The sequence below is a fragment of the Neolamprologus multifasciatus genome, chromosome 6 (assembly GCF_963576455.1).
Source record: "Neolamprologus multifasciatus chromosome 6, fNeoMul1.2, whole genome shotgun sequence".
Classification (NCBI taxonomy): Eukaryota; Metazoa; Chordata; class Actinopteri; order Cichliformes; family Cichlidae; genus Neolamprologus; species Neolamprologus multifasciatus.
The window spans coordinates 20,176,957-20,199,964 of record NC_140444.1 but is presented as its reverse complement, the minus strand read 5'-3'; the positions used below and the strand labels follow the sequence as shown (position 1 = coordinate 20,199,964).

Here is a 23,008-nt window from a genome sequence, read left to right as displayed (position 1 = left end):
ATCTGCTTCTATCTCACCATATCCCCAACATCCTCTCCAGTCACGCCAAACCTCTGCGACTCCTTGTTCACTAAATCTTTTTCAAGGTCATCCTCGTTTTCTCCTACCTGGTAGCTCCATCATCAACATCCTTTGTCAATGTCCAAACATCCCTGGATTATTTCTTTAACTTATCCCTCGACCTAAACTGACCCTGCGATGTACTCACTTCTAATCCAGTCGATTCTGTTCAATCCCAGGGAAAATCTTAGCATCTGGTCTTTTTTTTCTTTCAAGAATATATATATATATATATATATATATATATATATATATATATATATATATATATATTTATTTTTATTTATTTATTTATTTTTTTAATGTTCTAAATAGTTAAAAAAAAGTAGGCCTGTGAATATATGCAGCACTCTAAGATAGAGCACTGGATTTTTTTTTAGCATTTTGAGTTTGCATTAAAATAAGTTATTTAAATATGTCAACATGGTCTGCAGAAAGTGCTATTGGAATTTCACTATTTCTGTTTTATTTTTTTAGACATAAAATCAAGACCCGAAATCAAGATCAAGAAAAGAATCATTAATAAAAGATGAAGAAAGCATCCCTTAACTACAGCCCTCCCTATCATCCTTTGTCAGGTTGAACAGTTGACAAGAAATGTCTACAAAGGTCTGCTTAATGTAATAAAGTCAGAACTCAATGTAGCAATGTTACATCTGAAAGTTTACTTTAAAAAAAAATCTGTCTCATTGCAGAAGACAGTTTTAATATGTCACTTTCTGTTTACAGTGTTAAAGCGGTGTGTTCAAACTAACTTGTTTCCCAGCTGCTGTTGGCCGACCAGAAATGTAAATGTCAATAACATTAAAGAAAGTGATGAGTACATCAATTCATTTCATAGACCATCAGAGATAAAGGAAGTTGCTCATACATTGTTTAAATGCATGCGCATTAATCCAGCTAATGAAATCCCAGGAAGTTGTTCAGTGTGAAAAAACGTTTCATCACTCATCCAGGTGACTTCTTCCAACCACATAAACAGTACAGCTGCATTAATGATTAAAAGCTGTCCTACTACATGACACATACACAGACTCTCATGACCACTGATCAGCGTCCATGTGAACCCTTCACAGAGTCGGGGAATGGCTCCCTGCAGGATGGTTTTATAGAAATGGCCTCCTTGACTCCCCACTCAATCAGCGGTGCTTGATTTGACCATTATGCAACTGAACAGAGTCAACTTTCTGGAATTAATCATACATTCTTTATTACTACAATCTTTACAGCATGCACTATTGCTACAGTGTGTTTGCTGTGTATGAAGCCGTGATGGTAACCCGATCCTCCCTTTGTGTTTTAACTTATTTGTCTGTAGCTCAGTTGGTCTTCCCCAGAGGTTAAAAAAGAAAGACAGCGCCTTGTGGTGTGACAAACTGTATTTGTAAAGATCAAACACTGATAAAAGTGTAAAACCGAAAATCAGTCGATCTTAGGAATACACAAAAACAAAACAATTGGTGTGCGAGGAATGTAACCACGGTGCTTTCCATGAAAATGTTAGCAAAGGAAAGAATAAATGTAGTGGTATGTCAGACCATATCAGACAGATTATTAGGAACGGCACAGACAGAATAAAAGTTTTAAATATGAAGCCATTGAATCTTGAAGTCAGTGTAATACTTTCTAAAATGTGCTGCCTAAACTGACTATTTCCCTTTCAGCTATCAAGGCACAGGGCACACAGTCATTGCCACCAACCTTAACTAGAGCCTTCTTTCACTGTGAAAAGCCAGCAGGCAGCTTTTGCAATTACTCAGTTTCTTATACTGGATTATAAAGAACTGTTCGCAAGGACTGCGTTATTTAAACTGGACTCTAAATTTTAAATTACATCCCGTTCTTTAGTTTTTGGCCAAATTTGATACACCTCTTCTAACCTCTAATGGCTCTTGGTCTACTTCAAACCAAACATCTACAATTTAAAGAACTGAGAACGAGAGACAGAGAATAAATGAAAAGAAGAGTCAGCCTTGTGAGCTCCAGCAGCAGTAATGACAGAGTAATGAGCAAGAGGAAACAAACTACATCTCCAACCCATACAGTGTACACAGCAGCCATATTTCATTAACAGTGAATCACATAAAAACACTGCTGAAACTCCAAAGCAGATAATCAGAATGATTTTGTGCTGTTTGGTGTGCGGGTAACAGATGAAGCCAATAGGTTGAGTAAGTCTGATTTTCTCAGGGGCAACATTTCATCTCCGAAATTAATCAGACTTCAAATGACCAAATGCATTTAGGTCTCCTTCCGGTGCAAAAATGTAGTTGGAAAAAAAGCCGGTGAACAGTCGAGGTGCCCCGAACATCACACGGTCTTCTTACTCCCAGTGCACCTGCCGTCAGTTAACCAGCCCACAGATGCTAAACACAGCAAGCACAGAGCCAAGCGAAGAAAGCCTTTATAAAAAGTTGAAATATAAATGGTGCCCTTGTCGTTAGAATAAAAAGAGTGCTTTTGTAAAATACCTGCTAAAACTCTTCCATCAGCCTTTCTGTCTAATTTATCCTCCACATCATTATGGATAAGTGCCTATCTAGGCAAGACTTCCCTATAAAGGATCCCATTTACTTTATCTTCTCTGTTTCTTACCCCGAGCCTTCATACATCTTTAAAGACAATCTGAGTCTTCGGCTAATTTAATTAGCAGCCTCATCCAGGTTAGGCAGACAGGTAAGGTAGGAATTGGGCATCGCTTCTGACTCTGATACTATCTGATACCTGATCAATTTAACCAGTTACTGTGTATGTGACAGCAGACGCAGTCAAAAAGAGCCGTGTGCCTGTTGTAAAGTACAACTGATGCATGTAGATCATGTAAAACAGCTACTTTTGCATTAAAACAAATAAAAGTTGCACATGAAATTATCTGTATTAATGTTTTAAGGCCTTGTTTCTTTTTATAGCGCGAGTTTGCAAACATTTGGCTTTTAGGAGTATAGAATATTTATGCTATACTCCTGCTTTAGAGCCCGAATCATTGACGAGGTTAGACTGATTTATTTCATGCTAATAAAGTGCTCAAAAAAACCACAAACATGATATTAAATTAAGATACTTAACATCACAGAGGAAATTAAGAAAGAAAAGGAGGACTCCAAGCAGTTGCACTATGTAAACACTAGAGGGTGCTGCTAACATTTTTTTTTTTTTCATGCACTCAACATCTCCAAGAAATGATCTGCGTGTTATGATAGCCCCAGTGTTTACAGCTAATATAAATTAAATGTGCCCATTGCTGATCACATGTTTCGTGTGCTGCAGGGCATCCAAAGGAAATCGTTTCAGTTGTATCAAAGGAGTGGCACATGTAAGCCTAAACTAAGAAAGAAAGAAAGAAAGAAAGAAAGAAAGAAAGAAAGAAAGAAAGAAAGAAAGAAAGAAAGAAAGAAAGAAAGAAAGAAAGACAGAAAGAAAGAAAGAATAGAGATGTACTACACTCTGCCATAAATGTCACAGCATGATGTTTTCCTCTCTCTCTCTCTATATATATATATCTGCAGCCTTGGTTCATCAACAGTAACCCAGTTTTCTCATCTCCCTATGTCAGTAGTAATCTGTCTCTTGCAGCTGGCTGTTTCTATTTCTGTTCCCCATCTTTTACTTTGTTCCTGACATTGACTGGACCCCTTGCCCTGCAACTACCTTCTCAATACCTTCACCCCTTCACCAATCTCCGCCATTTATCTCCCTAATCTTTTTCCTTCCTCATCGACCCTTCCCACATCTCCATCTCATCTCCGAGTGCTTCTCCTGTTCCTGGCCCGCGTGGTCCTTGCTCCTTCCTTGACGATGACCGAGGGCAGGTCTTTCAAGGTGTTGGCAGCCGTCTTGCTCCAGTAGTTGACCTCTTTGTAGACCCAGTACACCCAAAGCTTCAGGTCAAGCAGACCGGTTGGGACATTTACCTGCCAATAAAAAGAGGAGACAACTGTTAACCATGCTTTAGTTTCAGTCCAACACTTTCACCTTTACCTTTAACACCTCAGGACCTACCTCCAAGCCCTCCACACAAGGAGTCAGGGAAGTCGTGCCTTCAGCAGCTTTGAGGAGTTCTCCAGTGCTAAGTATGAGCAGCGGCAACCTTTCTTTCACCAGCTTCCTCTTGTTCTCATACTCGCCCTTCTTCCCACCACCCAGCTCCTCCTCCTCTTTGGCAACAGCTGTCTCTAGCAACTTTTTGCATTGTAGCAACGCCGAGTGGATGCGCCAGAGTTTGTCTCTGGTATCCAGCTGGGAAGAAGGAGGAGGGACAGACACCAGACGGCGGTCAGTCACATCCTCTGTGAAGTTCTCCTTCTTTCTCTTGGGGAAGAAAAAGAGAAACGCAAGGCAAACATGTCAGACTTTGTAACAAAAGTGAGATTTGTTTGAAAGAAAATCAATCAGAGAGAGAGATAGAAATAGAAGAAGGGGAAACTGGAAAGTAGTATAAGTGGAGGTCTGTTTTCAGCAAGTCATGACATTACTTTCAACTGCAATTTGGCCTTTACAGAAGACCACTGACAATGAGGCAACAGGGACTTCCTCCTAATGCAAAAGGAATTTGCTTGGAATCATTTACTAAAGGCTGTTACATTGTCTATTATAGTGGAATTTGCACTCAGTCCAGTTCCAGTAAAGACTTACTAAGTAAACAAGTAAAAGGTTAAAATAACAGACGCACCATAGAAGCAATGGCAAGGTCTTGAATAATCAGGCCCCATCTTATCTTAATGACCTTACGGTATGGTATCACCCCATTAAAGCACTTCACTCTCATACTGCGGGCTTCTTTGGGGTTCCTGAGTATTTGAAAGTAGAATGGGAGGCAGAAGGCAGAAGGCACGGTGGTTAGCACTGTTGCCGCACAGCAAGAAGGTCCTGAGTTCAATTCCACCATCAGGCTAGGGTCTTTCTGTGTGGAGTTTGCATGTTCTCCCCATGTTTGCGTGGGTTCCCTCTGGGTACTCTGGCTTCCTCCCACTGTCCAAAGACATGCAGCTTGTGGGGATAGGTTAATTGGATAATCCAAATTGCCACTAGGTGTGAATGTGCGAGTGAATGTCACTCACTATGTATTAATAGACCTCTCTGCATTGAATCATATCTGTTATTAACCTCTGTCTCTCTTCCACAGCATGTCTTTTATCCTGTCTTCCTTCTCTCACCCCAACCGGTCGCAGCAGATGGCCGCCCCTCCCTGAGCCTGGTTCTGCCGGAGGTTTCTTCCTGTTAAAAGGGAGTTTTTCCTTCCCACTGTCGCCAAAGTGCTTGCTCATAGGGGGTCATATGATTGTTGGGTTTTTCTCTGTATCTATGAAGCGCCTTGAGGCGACTTTTGTTGTGATTTAGCGCTATATAAATAAAATTGAATTGAATTGTCTGTCCCTGTGTGTTGGCCCTGCGACAGACTGGCGACCTGTCCAGGGTGTACCCCGCCTCTCGCCCTATGACACCTGGGATAGGCTCCAGCGCCCCCCGCGACCCTGAAAAGGATAAGCGGAAGCGAATGGATGGATGGATAGGAGGCAGAGCCTTCAGCTTTCAGGCCCGTCTTCTGTGGAACCAGCTTCCAGTTAGGATTCAGGAGACGGACACCCTCCCCACTTTTAAGATTAGGCTTAAAACTTTCCTTTGTTATAAAGCTTATAGTTAAGGCTGGATCAGGGTACCCTGAATCCTTTGCCCCCTCCCTGAGCCTGGTTCTGCTTTAGCTTTCTTCCTGTTAAAAGGGAATTTTTCCTTTCCACTGTCACTAAAGCACTTGCTCATAGGAGTGTGGGGGAGGGGGGGGGGACATGATTGTTGGAGTTTTCTCTGTTTCCTTTGGATTGTTGTAGGGTCTTTACCTTACAATGTAAAATGCTTTGAGGCAACTGTTTTTGCAATTTGATGCAATATAAATAAAACTGAACTGAATTGAAACTGTGATTTAAATATTCACTAAACTAAATATAGAACTCCAACCAATTTGTAATTTTTTTTAAGTAGTCTAAGAATGAATGTCCTTCAAGAAGCCTGGAGAACCAATTCATCTTTCAATGTTGGCTGCCGTTTGTTCTGTTCTCTTCTCTCTGTCAAGATGACCCACATTGCCTCAGCGATGTTGATGTCCGGGCGAATCCATGACTGATAGTGTTCCACTGTGTGTATTTTAATCCAGGTATACTTTTACTGCATTGACAGTGTGTTTAGGATCATTGTTATGCTGTAATAGGCCAATTGGACACTTTTTACAAAGCATAGGTATTGTGGTACAGTGGATTAAAATCTGCTGTTACTTTTCTTCATTCATAATTCTATTGACTTTGACAACATCTCCAACACCACTGGTTAATATGCGGCCCCGAACCATAACAGAGCCTCTACCATGCTTTGCAGATGGCTGTAGACACTTGGCCATCTGTAAAACACACAAATGGCCGAGTTGTGCCCCTTTCCCCAATTACCTTTAATACAATACTGACAGTTTTCAAATTCAGATTCATCACTTCATGAGACCCGTTGTCACTAATTTTAAGTCAAGTTCCTGCATAATTTTCCATTGAGAACATTTCAGAGGAGGCTTTGACAAATGGCACGTGGATCAGCTGAAGAGCTAGGTGCATCTCTCAGGTCCTGTGCCAGGTCTTTGCTGAGCTGTTTTGTATTTCACAAGGACATGACTTTCAGTTACTGTTCATCTACTGTAGACAGTCTTTTAGGCCTGATACCTCTTCTTTTCTCCCCCACTTGTCCAGTCAAATTGTAAGGATACACTGCACGCTGTGCAAAGATGTACCGAGTGTTCAGCCAATTGCTCTTTGGGAATCACCTTTTGTGACGGGCTAGTAGTAACAAAATGCCTAGACATGCAATGCAGGTTATCTGCTTAAGACCGCCTTTAAAAAAAAATTACAAGAAGTTTTGGCTCATTGAAAAGAAAATTGGAAAAATCTTTCTGCCATTCTGCTGAGGCATTAATGTGTAACCCTGCAAGTCAGAACTAGCCTGACACAGCGGCCTGAATGTGGCCTGTGTGCTTCGAAAGTCAGCAAAGGAAATTTATATTTTATTTATTATACTTTATTTATATTTACTCCTGACGTGAGTCAGGCAGTTATGGATACACCAAGAAGTGTTTTCAAAGCCAGAAACAGTGCACTTATGGAGTATTAGGAGTTCTGATAAGCTCTGGAAATGGCTTAAGTGGTTTTCAAGAGGAAATTGATGTTGCAAACCTGGGTTTTCCCACCCAGTACGCAAGAGAGTGGGGCAGTGTGCCTGGAGACAATAACACGATAAAAAATAATCTTCAATAATGTGCATTTGATTCACTGACACTTGCATGCCAAAGATTTGGAAGAAGATCTGTTTCAGTGTCAGTGCTTTCCAGGTGTGGTATAGAAAATGCAGATGAATATACACAAATTTCTGTGTGACAAGCTAAGACAAGTCCAATTCGTACATGACATGTTCACTGGAAGGTAACCTGCAAATGGATGGAAGTGAAGCAGTGTGCCCGGCCGCTCCCTTGCTCCTAGCAAGGCCACATGAAAGGAAGGATGGATGAGGCAAACTGGCAGGAACCCAAGAAGTTGTAATAAACAGTCGCTCTCACACCTTTTGGCAAAGAGAGGCAAGCTGGTGGAAAAGAGATGAAGGCTTTGTGCCCAAGCATTGATGACTGTGTGCCAAAAACACCCACCTATGTCATTCCAAAAACTTCACCCCCTCTCTGCTCTGCATTCCTACCCCCTGCTGTCCTAGACATAATTTCCTTCTATTTCAAACACACACACACACACACACACACACACACACACACACACACACACACACACACACACACTGTCTCTCTCTCTCCCTTATCTTGCACTTGCACACATCCCTTTCATCATCCTTTTGTACTCTCTTACATACATACACACACTTTGACAGTGTAGCTCCTTGAAAACACGCGCGCACACAGAGAATATCTATTAATTTTCCTTTTAACCTTGGCCCATTTCTCTCTGTCACGCACACACTCTTCCTCAGACTTTCTCTCTCTTGCTAACTCTAAAAGCAAACTGTGACCTGCTGGCAGGCTGCAGCCAGTGTGGTGGGGGGGGATAAGTTTTTATACTCACAAAGAGTTCCAGTAAGGTGGAGCACTCATAGTGCAGCAGATCGGCTAGAGCAGCGGCCCTGACCGGCGCGGTTCTGCTCCCATTCGAGCCGTTTATGCTTCTGGTCGACCTCCCTGCCATTGAACCTCAACTTGAAGACGAGCTCACTTGTCGTAGCAGCAGAGTAGACCAGTCTCTAATATACTCCCGGGTACGCCTGCTTCATCCCGACGTCATCGGATTCCTGGTCCGCTCATTTCAGCCTGCCCATCAGCTCCCACTCAGCGCTGCGTTAATTAGAGCCACAGAGTCAGTCTTGTCCGAGGTTTCCGTAAAACCACGTCGGTTTGTCCGACCTCCTCTGCTTACAGTTCGGTACTTGTATTACAGAGTTTAAGGCCAAATCTCCGCCCTTTCCCCGGGGAACTTGATGCCTGACTGGAGGAATTTAACGGGACAAGCGGGGGCGGAGGAGAGGTGGGGAGTGAGGAGGAGCTCATCAACTTATTCATGAGCAGCTTATCCGACTGGTTTACTGGTAGTGACCGAGCCGAGATAGTCTAAATTTAAGTTGTGTGTGTGTGTGTGTGTGTGTGTGTGTGTGTGTGTTCCCCAATGATAACAAATAAGAGACCAAAAAAAATCAACAGCTGAAACTAGAAGTGCCCATCATCACTATGGAGACTGACGTCCTAACCACAGCGCTCGAGGACAGGAGCTCACTCCAAATTAGGCCACTTCCGGCTCGTCACATCTTCAGGTGGAACTTTAATGATGTAATCACTTATGTCTAACAGCAGGATTACGTAATTACGCAAGAAATATAGCATCGTCTTTGTTAGCGCAGTCATAGAAAGCAAATCATATTTTTAAAGGAAAAACAAATCAGAGAAAATATTTTTTCCACAACCTAAATATTAAATTCTAAGAGCAAAAATAAGTGGGAATAGTTTTCAGGAGAACTTCCACAGAAAGGGCAGATCACAGCTAAAGACTTAAATGTGATCTGCCCTGGGATCTAACTTTCTATATAGAATGGACACTTTATTAGGTATGCCTTACTAATGCCGGATTGACACCGAAAATCATACCACGTTAAAAGTTTAAATCACCTTTTTTTCTCCATTCGAATGCTCTTCAGCAGGTTTTCTTGACCGTGCTAAAATGCCTAAATGGACTGGGTTGCTACCTTGTGATTGGCTGATTAGATAGTGGTGTTGAAACCTAGTTAAACAAGTGTACCTAACAAAGTGTGCATAGGCCTAACATTGACATTTTCTCAAACTGGTGCCTTGTTTTGCGACGAATGTAACTACAGTTATTATTCTCCACAAGAAAATGAAATGAAAATGGACAGTCAATTGGATTTTTAACCACTAAAAAGAAAATCATAACCAAGGTTTGACATCACATGTCCTGTCACCATGCTTATACAGCCATTTTAGCCATCATTTTTTCCCCTGCAAGTTGGAGCTTTATTTATACAGCACATTTAATGCAAGTAGTCAACAATGAACACTGAATAGATTGATAAACAATACAAAGCGAATATACACTTTAAAAACTGAACTAAGAGAGAATTACAAAATATGATAACCACACTAACGTAATAAAAAAGGATACATTTTAAAATGATTTTAGGTGATTTGTGACAGTGAAAGGGAAGGTTTACAAGATGGTATTGATACTTGCTATGATGTATGATTTTGAGACGGAGGCACTGACAAAAAGACAGGAGGCAGAGGTGAAGAGAGACAGCAGTTAGAAGATAAAGTTAGAGAGCCAAGGCTGAAGTGGTTTGGACATGTGCAGAGGAGGGATAGTACATTGGACAAAGGGTGCTGAAGATGGACCTAGCAGGCAAAGGAAAAGAAGATAATCCACAAAGGGCTGGTGTAATAGAGGAGCATGCCAGAAACAGAGTGACATGAAAGCAGATGATCCGCTGTGACGACCCCCAAGGAGAGCAGCTGGAAGAAGAAAAAGAAGCAGCTTATCTGTGTTGGTCAAGTGTCATTTGTGGGTTAGTGGCGTCACAGTTGCAGTACCGCTCCTGTCCTGCAGGTGGCAGTGCAGTCTAAACAGGAACGCTGAGCGACGGCTAATGACAGCAGCTAACCTTACAGCAATTTCCCTTGTTGTTTATTAAAGAAGGAAAAATGGACAACTCTCTTGCCTCTTATATTCACAGGTACACCGTTATCGCTTTTTAATCGGGAGGCAGAGCTCTAGCTCCGGTTACAGGTATGAACTCTCTGGTTGGATACGGAGTGTCCTCTGACTCCGACAGCGATGGCGCTGCAGAGGATGTAAACAGTGGCAAAGCTGGGTGAGTAAAAATAAAAATGTATCGCAAACACCACTCGGCTAGCCTGGAATAATAATAATTTCTCTTCGTCCTGTTATTGTGTCGTTTTGAAGCTCTGGGAAAACGTGTGAAGAGGAAGCGCCTTTTAAAAAGACCCGCAACTTTTTGCTGGAGTCTGGTTCCGCTTCCAGTGAATCGGAGGCAGAGGACGAGGATCCAGAGCCCTCACCACCACCCACTTCGGCAGCCCGCCCTTCCAAACTGCCTACTCCTTCGCTGGACTCCATCACCTCTAAAAAACTGCCCTCTCCACCGCTAAATGCGTCATCTGACAGCAGCGTGTTTGCCAACCCATTTAAGGCTCAAGCAGACAAGAAGCTCAGCGCCCTGCAGAAGCACGTCCCCCTCACCATGCAGGCCAAACCCTCCCAGATAGGAGGTAAAAGGATATGCATGTCCTACAGGAAAGATGGAAGGTGCAGGTTTGGGATCAAATGTAAATTTGCTCATGACAGTGACCTCCAGAAGCCAGTCATCTCCACTGACTGTCATCCACCTGAGAGTGAAGAGACACCAGAAACTGGAGGCGGTTCATCTGGCGGAAGGTCCCAGAGGGAAACAAAGGAGGAAGAGCCAGAAGGGCAGCATGTGAAGAAGAAGAGGGTCGGACTGAGTGACAGCTTGATTCCTCCTAAAAGAGCTATGAAGCAATATACGATGCAAAGGAACAGAGAGCGAGCCAATATGTCCTGACTCACTTCTAGTTACATTATGTCTTCCAGACACTTTGATTCAATACTACTTATATCCCACATACAGAGTAGGAGCCTGCCTAATAAAATTTAAACACTCGGATGCAAAGAGTTGGGGTTGGAACCACCAACCACACTGCTAATGGCTCTAACAACTGGACTGTTGCTGCTGCTCCTGTTGAAAAGGAAACTGGAGGGCTTTCAGAACTCATTCAATAAAAAACACTTTGGATAAATGTTAAGATGTTTATTTACAACTTTTAAGTGGACTGTTTGCTCTAACACAAATCTAATGTGAGAGATCAGAGAGATGCCGCTGACACATAAGGTTTCTACATAGCTTTGCTTATCAAATTACATTAAACAAATCTTATTCACAAATCAGTGCTTGCTGTTATTTGATAGGCTTACATTTGAGTCGCAGTGTTCAAGGGTACATTTCAGCTCCTAAAAGTCTTGTAGAGTTAAACTATAGGGGTTATCATTTCCTTCAAAGCTGCACTAATGTCATTAAAACAGACAAAATCTGGAATATGCACAATCTGTAAATTTTGGTGTCTTTTCCAAGTTTTGAAATGTCTTTTTTTGTAGATTTAGCTGATTTCTAACCTTGTTAAATAAAAAGTGTCACAGGAAAGCTGGACAATAAATGAGTGTTTCCCCTCACACACACACGCACACATACAGTGAGGGAGTTTATAACTTTCTCATGTGTTTCATGATATAAATTAAACCGATTTATTCCAGTAGGAACTTTGTTGATGCTGCACATTACACATTAGATGTGCTGTATATTACTAAGAGGTATGCTATGTTATTGCATAATAGCAACAGCTGTGCAAAAAGACCTCATCAATATATATACACACCCACACACACACAAACACTCATAAGTGGCTAGTTACAGGACTGTTAGGTACAAAGGCAACAACATACACATACAAACGCATATCTTTCCCTGATACGAAGTCTAAAAATCTACCAAATGTGACGATGAGTGAGCATTACATAATATACCAGTGAGCCTACATTTACCTCAAACGTGGTGAAACAGTATGTCAGGTCACTGGTAACATAAACTGCCTCTAGATTACGTTCTGTTGGCATCCTTTTTGTTTTACATGAGGGTCTGCTGCATGTGTCTCCCATTGCCATCAGCTAGGACCTCCCCCTGCCCGGCCTGCTCCCAGATTACACCATCCTCCCCCACCACTTCTGTCTGCTGAAGAGAGGTGGCTGAGGGAGAGGAGGAAGAGAGCACCGGATTGTCCAACATAAAGCTGTCCCCGCTGGTGGAGACGGGAACCTGGCTCTGGGTTTGCGAAGTGGACATGAGAGGAGGGCTCGGGGATGCTGTCTGCAGAGGCTGGAGCTGCTGAGAGGCTGCTAGAATGGGGATCTGCTGGATGTGGGTCTGGGACTGGCTGACAGGCTGGAAGGTCATCTGCAGGATTTGTGTCTGGCCCTGGCTCTGCTGCTGGGAAGTGTATGACTGAAGAGGCTGGAGCTGCGGTTGATGCTGGGTCACCACTGAGTTGGAATGGAGGGTCAGCTGTTGGATTTGGGGCTGCTGGGGCTGCTGGGCAGTCTGCACAAACTGGACGGGCATCTGAAGCTGGAGCTGGGTCTGCTGCTGGTTCTCAGCCGGTGATGGGGGGTCAATAGGGGACAGAGCAATTGTCACAGGCACCTGCATGGTGTGGAGGCTCTGATCTTGTCCCAGCAAAACCACCTGGTGACTCACCTGCTGGGTCACATGACCCATCTGGGAGACCTGAGGCACGTGCTGCCCATCCTGGCCCAGCTGGTCCACCTGGCCGTCTTGCCCAACTTGGTTCGCATCCAAGCCAGTGACCTCTGCTTGCGCAGGATTTCCCGGGAGCTCCAAGAGAGAGGCAGGGGTTGTGATGAGAGCGCCGGCATTTGCTGCCAGCGCCTCAGCAATTAGCACCTCCGGGTGGCTCTTGGCCTTGTGTGCCACCACGCAGTCCTTCTTCTCAAACTTCTTTCCACAAATAGAGCAGGAGAACTGATAGGTAGCATCAGCATCGTGCTTCTTCATGTGCCAGTTGAGAGATGCCTTCTGGCGACAGGTGAAGCCACAGATCTCACACCTATTCACACCAGGAAGCAAGAAATTTAATGAACCACTGAGCTGAAAATAAACTGAGAAAACAAAACGTGTGAACAGAGAAGTACTGACTGTAGAGGCTTTTCTCCAGTGTGTATCATGCGGTGCACGGCCAGATTGTGGGAACTCTTGAAGGCGCGAGCACAAAACTCACAGATGTAGTCCCTCTGGTCTAGTTACCAAAAAAAGACTCAATTACAGATGGGTTCTCCGTGTAATTTCATTGATTAGAACTAAAAATAAGCACAGAAACTAATGCATTGTTTTATACCATCATGAGCAGACGTTTACATGCATGCACTTTCCAGGGTGGAATGATTGTACAGCACACATCTTTAATTAGTTTAAAAAACAAGACTTGGGTGCACAAGTTTGAATTTATTTTGGATTTTCTCAAATTCACACAGGGTCAAATATATACATACACCCTGACTAACATTTTGTTAAATATCCCTTAACAAGTTAAACACATTTGGTAGCCACCAACAAGCCTAATAGCTGGATATTTTATATATCTCTTAGAAGAATTAGCAGAGGTCATTTAAATAGCTGGTTTCCTGGTACAGACCCAGTTTAGTCCACAAATATTTGGGTTAAAGTTGGGGCTTAGAGAAGACCATTCCAAAAGCTTAATGTTAGCCTGCTTTATTGATCCCAAAACCAGTTTTGATGTGGGTTTCACATCATTATCCTGTTGGAACACCCAACTGTGTCCAAGTTTCATCTGTTTAGCTGATGACTTAAAGTGGAAGAATGTGGCAGTAGTCCTCCTTCATTATTACATCCACTTTGTGCAACGTACCAGTACCACTGACAGCAAAACAGCCACAGAGCATGCTGCTACCACCACCATGCTTGACAGTTGGTACAGTATTCTCAGGTTTCAAAGCCTCAACTTCACTCCTCCAAATGTCTAACTGTAAAACATTTCTCCTGAAGCCATTTGGCTTGCCCATGTAGGCAGCTGCAAATTTCAGCCACATTTGAAGGTGTCAAATTTGGAGCAGGGGCTGCTTCTTTTCTTGGTCTGTTGTACTCAATTAGAATAACCAATGAAACGTTAATAGGCCTTGGACTTGTCAAGTTGAAATACACTGTAGAACCTTCAGCAACACTTATTAAAAGATTTGAGTGTATGCTTATATTTGAGCCTGTTTTTTAACCTGTGTGGATCAAAGAAAATCCAAAATAAAGTCAAACTTTCACAGACAGTTTTTGTTTTTTTTAAAGTCATTAAAGTTGTATGCTGTACAATCACTCCATCCTGGAAAAAAATAGAAAAAAGTTCAAAGAAATCATCAAAAGCCCAAAATTATCATGACACCCGTGCCCATGATAAGTGGATGTAAACCTCTGAAAACAAATGTACATGCGTACCTGTGTGGTGCTTTGCATGACGCAGCAGCTGCTTCTGTAGGCGGAAAAGCCTCCCACAAGAAGGATGAGGACAAACATACTTCTTCTTGAGTAAGTGCTGGTACTTTATATGGTGCTGGAGTTTAAAGCAAAGAACAGATTAGTTACTGCTGCTTTGTGTGTGTGTGTGTGTGTGTGTGTGTGTGTGTGTGTGTGTGCGCGCGCACGCGCATGTGTAGGGGGCAAACCTGTAAGTAGCGAGGATGAGCCAGCACTGTCCCACATCCTTCCATTTCACAGCGCACATACTGAACTGGGGGCTTCTTCCTGTGTGAGTGAAGCCAGTTACTATCTTATACTTAACCATCTATGTCTATACAAATTTCATGACTAATTTCAGATAACGAAGCACCAACACAGACATCAACTTCACCTTCTCTTTGGCAGCCGTGGGGTTTTGTCGTCTTTTTTCCGCCGACCTCTCCTAACACAGCCAAGACAAAAATTTTTTTAAAAATGACATAATTGTGTATACCGGGAAATCAAAGCCATGCTTTGCTATATGTGAACACAAAGCCATTGTGAAGTGAGGTATGTTTAAATAAGCACATGTTAAATTTAGAAGGAGGAGCAGCTGGTTAGTATTTTAAAACAGGCAGACTGAATGACTCAGGGTCTTATTGATGACATTTCCAATCACATATGTTTTCGTTCTATATTCAGTACACAATGCAGCTGCACTTACAAAGCATGTATTGTTCGCTGATGCAGTATGCATACAAATGGACCATACTACTTGAAAATCACTGCACTTTGTATTTTGACCCTTGTCATCACTCAGGCTGTAGTGCAACAAAGCAAACAAAAAAGTCTGAAATTTGAAATGGTTGCATCAGTACTGAAAGCATTTGACTATGCTTTCTTGTGCACTGTGCCGAGCACTGTGGGTCAAAAGGGCTTGAGAAGCATGTTTACCCTTCTTTCAGAATGTAAACAGATGCTCTCCCTGTGTGCTAAGTCATTACTTTTTGCCTACTCTCTGCCATAGTTTGTTTTGATCCTGTCTCTCTACACCCCCCCCTCCCCCCCCAGTCGCAGCAGATGGCTGCCTCTGCCTGAGCCTAGGAATTTTCCTGATCTAATTGTTGGGGGTTTCTCTCCAATATTGTCACTGGTATTGTTGGCATACCACATTTCTACACTATGTACCTAATCCTTTTTCTGGGATACTAAATGCTGTAGCTTGCCTTAGTCCAGACCTTTGAATCCATCCACTTGAATTAGTTTACAGATTCATCTAGCATCAGATCAATGAACACTGCAGGAGGACTTTTAAAAAAATAATAAAAAAAATAGCGACTACTGCTAATGTCAAGCTGTGCTCCATGATGGCAATATTCTATGAGGCGAGCGCTCCTTTGTTTTTTGCACCCAAAATCCAAAACTCCTCCAATGACAAACAGATGAGCATGTCTGGCAAAACCAGTATGTTGCCATGGCTACACATTAGCATTAACTTAAAACAGTGTTGGCTTTAATTGGATAAATTGGACTTCAGTGATTGGTTAACAAAAGCCGATTATGAATGGAGGACGTGTATTTGCAGTTCTGTCTGGTTTCAGCTCATGGCTTGTACTTCAAGTACTAGAATGCACTCACAGTCTGGTATTGCACTTACTTCCTGGGTCCATCCGGATCTTCCACTACTTCCTCTTCAAGCTTTACTTCCTCCTGCATGCTCTCTACATTGTCTGAACCTTCCACTTTTATCTCAGCAACCTCCTTCTCTTTCTTCAGTGGTTTCTCCTTTTCTTTCTTCTCCTTGGGTCTAGGAGGAACTCTGCGCTTTGGTTTAGGAGCATCCCTAAATAATAAAACAGGAGAAAAATTTCCAATCAAAAAACAGTAATTACATATGAACAACCCAATCCCTCTCATACAAAACCACAAACCTTTCAACCTTCGGGTCGTAGCTTTGATCATTTAAGTCGTCTCTAAAGGGAACATCTTCCTCACTGCTAAGGACCTCTTCTTCTTCTACACTGCTGAAAGCGAAACAATAAATTGCAAACTGGGTTTTTTTTCTAAAAACGTTCTGCACTGGGTCAAATGATGCATTTGACATAAGCGCACCTCTGACTCTGTGGCTGGTAGTTGAGATTGTCTGGGTCATCCTGAAAAGAAGGATCTTCATCATCCAAGCCTGGTTCAGCAGCGCTGGTGTTTTCCTCCTCTTTCTTTTCACTGTAATTAAAAACACAGGACCAAACTCTCCTTAGTTACACATTTGACTCTTTTTTTCATACATTTTAAACTGAGGGACCAAACCCAGAGTCAAGCTGAGTAAATATGGCGTGCCAGGCTGATTTCTTCTGTTGCTGCTTTTATACTTAGCCTCAGACTGCGAATGTGCCAGTAGCAAAACAACATAATCGTTAGAAAAACATATTTTCCTGCATAAAGAACCTGAGATTAGGTGCACAACGAGATACGAGCAATAAATGTGACTTTTTAAAAACTCAGGTACAAACTCTAGTGTACACAGTGATTCATGACCCATTCAAGCTGTTCTCCGTGGAAGTCCCTTTCTGACGACTTGCACACCTGCACTGAGAGCTGGACTGGACTGATTCAACTGTAAAGTGGAAACCCATTCAACCTCAGTTTAATTCTGGAGGAAGAGGACAAAGTAACAGGGAGCAAGGTGTGGTGTGGTCACAGTTTGGCTTCTTTATTCTCTCTCTGACAGGACAAGGAGTTACAGTGGAACTATAATTTGACAATATAACCCCAGGTGGTCACTTCAAAGTGCACAGCCTCCCAAATGTTCAAAGGTTGCCCCTTCGCTGCAGGCTCTTCCTCTGAAGACTGTCATTTGGTTCGGAGTCAGACACTCCGCTTTTATCAGTGGTGATTTTCCTTGATATGAAAGACAGTTCAGCTTGTCACTGAATGTAACAGTTTGCTCTCTGCTCAAGTTTTAAGCCCACAATTAAGTGGTCAGAACAGGACTTCCAGGGAGCAATAAGGCAGTATTAGGAGGAAGTGGCCAAAATTAAGCCATTAAAGCCTGCAAGAATCACATCGTGGGTCACCAAAAGTATACTTACATTTCATACTTGTCTTTATCATCTACATCTCCTTCCACAGCTGCATGACAGAGAGAGACACCAAAAGCGCTTTCAGCCACTAGCAACGTCATACAAACAACATTTATAAAACAGTAATTTAACTGCAAAAAAAAAAAAAATTGCATTCTATCTAGATCAATTATTTGGAAGCATTAGAATGAGCCAGAAACGACAGAATCCAGATGTTTCCCCCCACAAGGAATCAATAACCTGAGATACATATTCCCAGATGTTTTTGCAAGTTCTATACAAAACAAACAGCGATTGCCCAGATGTTTTTGGTTCTTGTGTGTCTGCATGATTTGGTCTCCGAGTTAAAAAGGCCCCCACGCTAAAGCAGAGCAGCTCACTGTCAACAGGTTGCTCACCAGCTGGATTCTCCATTCCAGGTTCAGTCTTACACATGGGCTTGGCAGAGCTGTGGACAGCCCTGCCAGATGGGGTCTTGGCATGAGTCTGGGCTGAGGGGCGTCTGGAGGGAAGGGCTGGAGTGAGAGAGAGCGGTAGCATGCAGTGAGAGTGTAGAAAAGTGTCATAAAGTGTGACACAGGCCTGACACTAGTGAACACATCAGCGCCGTCTGAATCAAAGACATAACTACAGGTAAATAGCATGTGATTATACTTAAATGTAAAGTGAACAAGGAGGATATAAAGTGGCTTTTATGCAGTTGATTACCTTGGGCATCTGTGGCAGATTTCTTGGCGTCCTCTTGTCTGCAGAAAGAAGGAAAAACATTGACTTGACGCATTTTCCTGCACAGCACCACAACATCATCATCACACGATCGTATGTTTAACAAGATAATGCATTTCTGTGTTGTAGCACTTTTTAAAATATAGCCCCCTTTAAAATCAGGTAAGTTTTACTCCACCCTTCCCATGCAGACAGCAGAAAGGGGACGAGCCACGATGAAGGCGTGCTTTTGACAGGAACCGACTTCGCCGACACAATGTGCAAGTAAGGCGGGCTCCTTATAATCAAATGTGGTGGCCAAGTTGAAATAGGGCTACTCGTTAAAGAAACAAACAAAGAAAAAACAAAAACGTACTCTGTGGCTTGAAGGCTGTATCCCTCTGCCGAACCTGCAGTATCTGAATTTTTCTTCCGCCTGGAGTTGGAAACTTTCCTCCGCTTGGTCGCACCGGCGTCCGAGCTAGGTTCGTCCTCGTCGTCGTCGCTGCTTTTGGTGTCTTTCAGCCAGGCCGGTACTGCCCTCGTTGACCTATCTCTTAAAACCCGTCCCGAAGTCTGCGGGCTCGACGTACCGCCGTTAACGTCCGCTACAGAAGCGGTGACGCCAGACCTAGGGCGGCCCGCTCCCCGGTCCCTCAGCGCCCTCCGTGGCGTACCAGCTGTACTGGTGCCCGGGGTCTCTTCTGCGGCCTTGTCCTCCGTCGGATCTTCACCTTTATTTACATTCCCGGTTCGGTCACCGGCTGGTTCCATCACCGTGAGGACACTTAGGACCACCTCAGATTCCACTTAAAGTCAGGCAGGTTTACTTGCAAACTGAGGAAAAACGGACCACATCTGCTTTAAAGCCGTTTTGATTGCAGGCGGCCTTTATCCAACAGTGGTGCATTTTCAGTTGGTTTCGTCGCAAATTAAATACATATATATATTGATTAGAAACTACAAAGTTTTCTTAATTATCTATTCAGCAATAAACCAATATAATTTTAAAGAAGCAGACACTATTTTCTCCTTCTTAAAGCTATAGTAAACCTACTTATTCGCCCGGGCCTTGAGCACAACCATTTTGTGCGCTTTGTTGCGTCTCCTTTAAGCCAAATATAAACCGAGGCTACATTCAAGAGCGGCAGCGCTTTTCAGCAGGTGCCACAACCATCTGGATGGGCTTAACTGCGCGTTACAGATCAACTGAGCGTAACTGCTGTGTTTACAAATCTGCGACAGCAGCCGCAGCAGCCGCGCGACAGCAGCGTGAGGACGTAGGCTGCCACTGCATCCTGGGAACTGTAGTAAAAATAAAATAAACGCAGTTTGGATGCTATTTAAGTGTGCTCCTGTTTTTTTGACGCGATTTTTATCGGTTTTGGCTTAAAACCTTGACGTAAGTATAAGACATAATTAATTTGAAACGACACATACTATAAAAATTAATAGACAATTGGTATAATATTTATTCCCGTCCTTCCACCTAAAATGACAATACAACTTGAAATAGGCCTAGCCTGGGGTATTTTGTGTAACGTTCTCAATTAAGTAATAAATTGCCTGTTTGAGCTAAATTATTAAAATTTATTTATATGTGTGTATAATGTTTCTTTGTTTTCTTCATTACTAATGTCCACAATAATCTGCGTTAATAATAACTAAAGCTAACATGGCTGCCACTGAAAACCTGCACTGACTGGTCTGAACAGAAAATGATGGAGAGCAGTTACCACCAGATGGCAACATCATAACACACAAGCTTGACTTTCTTTTGCCTTTATCTACAGCGATAAAGCAGGTGACGCTGTCATGTGCTTGCTAAAGTGGTGTGCTGGAGATATTATTATTGGGAAATAATAAGTCACTTAAACTTTTGATACACTAGCCTTGAATGCAAGCTACAGTGTGGGGCTGGAGCTGGTGGGAAAACTGTATTTCTTTTCAGTACCAAATCAATAATTTGGTACACTAAAAGTGTCATTATTTATTAAACTGGTGCAGGAAGCTGCTACTGCATGTATTATTAATGCCACTGTAAAGTCATGATAAAGACTGCGAAGGTTTGTAAATGGCAGTCATAGTAATTAAAATAAGATCTGTCTTAAATTTAGGTAATGTGACTTTAGACAAACTATAAAACATAACATATTACACTGCAAGTGAACAGTGCACCCTTAGCGCTTACAGAGAAATTAAAAGGATAAGTAGCAAGTGTGAGCACCATTATTAAAGCAGAGGTTTTGACAGTTTGCTGGTCTGGAGCATTAAGGTGTGTGTTATCATAATGGCACAATCTTCACAGTTTCAGTTTTATTTGTCATATGCAAGTTAGCACAGGGTCAACATTGCAATGAAATGTGTTTTTGACGAGCAGCAGTCACTCAGCAGCATGATACAGTAGGAGAAAATATAATAAAATAAAATAAAATATAAAAATAGTAAGGAGCTAAATATTAGAGAGACATGGTGAAAGAGAAAAAATGACTAAATATATATGTATCTATAAATATATGTACACTAGTGATTAAATAAGAAAATCTTGAAAAGAAATATGACGGGAGGGCAGATGGGATATTGCACAGGAATGAGCAGCAGAAAATTACAGTATTGCACTTTAAATATAAATATCAATGACAATAAAGTGAAGTGACCAGTGCAGATTAAACAGAGTACTTGTGAAGCTGCAGGGTAGCTTCTGAGTGCTGTGTTGTGTGTGTTTAAGTGTTGTGGTTCAGGTGTCGTATGGCTTGGTGGTAAAAACTGTTTTTAAGTCTTGTAGTCCGAGCAGACAGACTCCTGTAACGTCTGCCAGATGGTAACAAGGAGAACAGCTGATGTGCTGGGTGGCTGTGGTCCTTGATGATGCTGTGTGCTTTACGGAGGCATCGCTGGAGATAAATGTCCTGAATGGCAGGAAGCCTCGTGCCAGTGATGTGCTCTGCTGCCTTCACCACCCTCTGTAGTGCTTCACGGCTGCTGGCAGAGCAGCTTCCGTACCAAACTGTGATGCAGCTCGTCAGCAAGCTCTCAATTGCACACCTGTAAAAATTTGAGGTGATGTTGGCGTTCATGCTAAACTTCCTCAGCCTCCTCAGGAAGTAAAGCCGCTGGCGAGCTTTCCTGATAGCAGTGTCTGTGTGAAGGGTCCAGGAGAAGTCCTCGGTGATGTTGACTCCAAGGAACTTGAAGCTGCTGACCCTTTCGACCTTGACACCGTTGATGTGGATGGGCTGGTGTTCTCTGACTGGTCGTTTCCGGTAGTCCACTATCATCTCTCTAGTTTTGCTGATGTTGAGAGTCAGGTTATTTTCCAGGCACCACTCGTACAGTGCCATCACCTCCTCTCTATAGGCCGTCTCATCATTGCCTGTGATGAGGCCTATGATGGTTGTGTCATCAGCAAACTTGATGATGGTGTTGGACTCGTGTTTAGCAACACAGTCGTGTGTGAACAGGGAATATAGGAGGGGGCTAAGCACACAACCCTGTGGCGTACCTGTGTTTAAGATGAGTGATGAGGAGGTGTGCTTACCAACTCTCACCACCTGGGGCCTGTTTGTGAGGAAGTTTAGAATCCATCTGCAGACTGGTGTTCCCAGCCCAAGGTCGACGAGCTTCGTGGCAAGTTTCGAGGGGATGATGGTGTTAAATGCAGAGCTGTAGTCGATGAAGAGCATCCTTGCATATGTATTCCCTTTCTCCAGGTGAGTGAGGGTGGTGTGCGTTGCCAGGGCGATGGCATCCTCTGTGGCTCTGTTTGTCCGATAGGCAAACTGAAGAGGGTCCAGTGTGTCAGGGAGGGAGGAGCAGATGTGACCTTTGACCAGCCGCTCCAGGCACTTCATGATGACTGATGTCAGTGCAACAGGACGATAGTCATTCAGACAGGAGACCACTGATTTTTTGGGAACGGGAATGATGGTGGATGCTTTGAGGGACGTGGGGACCACTGACTGCCTCAGGGAGAGGTTGAAGATGTTGGTGAACACCTCTGCCAGCTCGTCTGCACAAACTCTGAGTAGCCGGCCTGGGATGCCGTCTGGTCCTGGAGCTTTGTGAGGATTTACCTTTTTAAAGGTCCATCTCACAGCTTCTGTTCTCAGAGTTAAAGTTACAGCCTCACTGTCCTCCTGAGGGTAGAGGATCTGCTCTCTGTTGTCTGCATCAAAACGAGCATAGAAGTTGTTGAGCTCATCTGCGAGAGATGCAGTGGGCTGAACACTGACTGTGTTGACCTTCTTGTAGTCAGTGATGCAGCGCAGTCCATTCCACAGTCGCCTGGTGTCAAAGCTGTGGTAGCTGGACTCCATTTTGTCCCTGTATTCCTTTCTGGCCTTTTTTATGGACTTTCGGAGGTCATACCTGGCTGCTTTATAAGCATCAGCATCCCCGGAGTTAAAGGCAGAGGTCCGCACTTTTAGCTTGGCGCGAATGTCTTTATTTACCCAGGGTTTCTGATTTGGATATATGCGGACAGTGGTTTTTGTGATGATATCATCCATGCACTTTCCAAT

General features: G+C 43.1%; 3 protein-coding genes across 4 annotated transcripts; 1 reads left to right on the top strand and 2 right to left on the bottom strand.

The window, feature by feature from the left end:
• Positions 1 to 386: 386 nt before the first annotated feature.
• cntf (ciliary neurotrophic factor) lies at positions 387 to 8,838 on the bottom strand. Its single transcript, XM_085161565.1, has 3 exons — positions 8,157 to 8,838; positions 4,060 to 4,368; positions 387 to 3,971 (listed from the first exon to the last, which is right to left on the bottom strand). Exons 1-3 carry the CDS (start codon positions 8,274 to 8,276, stop codon positions 3,798 to 3,800), a joined length of 603 nt encoding a protein of 200 aa, XP_085017691.1. The 5' UTR covers positions 8,277 to 8,838; the 3' UTR covers positions 387 to 3,797.
• Positions 8,839 to 10,329: 1,491 nt separating this feature from the next.
• Positions 10,330 to 15,187, top strand: LOC146516893 (uncharacterized). Its single transcript, XM_085161564.1, has 2 exons — positions 10,330 to 10,464; positions 10,557 to 15,187. Exons 1-2 carry the CDS (start codon positions 10,382 to 10,384, stop codon positions 11,194 to 11,196), a joined length of 723 nt encoding a protein of 240 aa, XP_085017690.1. The 5' UTR covers positions 10,330 to 10,381; the 3' UTR covers positions 11,197 to 15,187.
• zfp91 (ZFP91 zinc finger protein, atypical E3 ubiquitin ligase) lies at positions 11,428 to 19,262 on the bottom strand. Of its 2 annotated transcripts, none has more exons than XM_085161547.1 (12): positions 18,865 to 19,262; positions 18,492 to 18,529; positions 18,182 to 18,298; positions 17,793 to 17,832; positions 16,816 to 16,926; positions 16,635 to 16,727; positions 16,361 to 16,546; positions 15,116 to 15,166; positions 14,931 to 15,009; positions 14,704 to 14,818; positions 13,399 to 13,498; positions 11,428 to 13,309 (listed from the first exon to the last, which is right to left on the bottom strand). In XM_085161547.1, the coding sequence occupies exons 1-12, from the start codon at positions 19,260 to 19,262 to the stop codon at positions 12,313 to 12,315; spliced, it is 2,325 nt and encodes a 774-aa protein (XP_085017673.1). In that variant the 3' UTR covers positions 11,428 to 12,312. The 2 variants fall into 2 exon arrangements, with proteins under 2 accessions (XP_085017673.1, XP_085017674.1); XM_085161548.1 differs by having other exon boundaries at positions 16,635 to 16,724.
• Between the last annotated feature and the right edge of the window lie 3,746 nt (positions 19,263 to 23,008).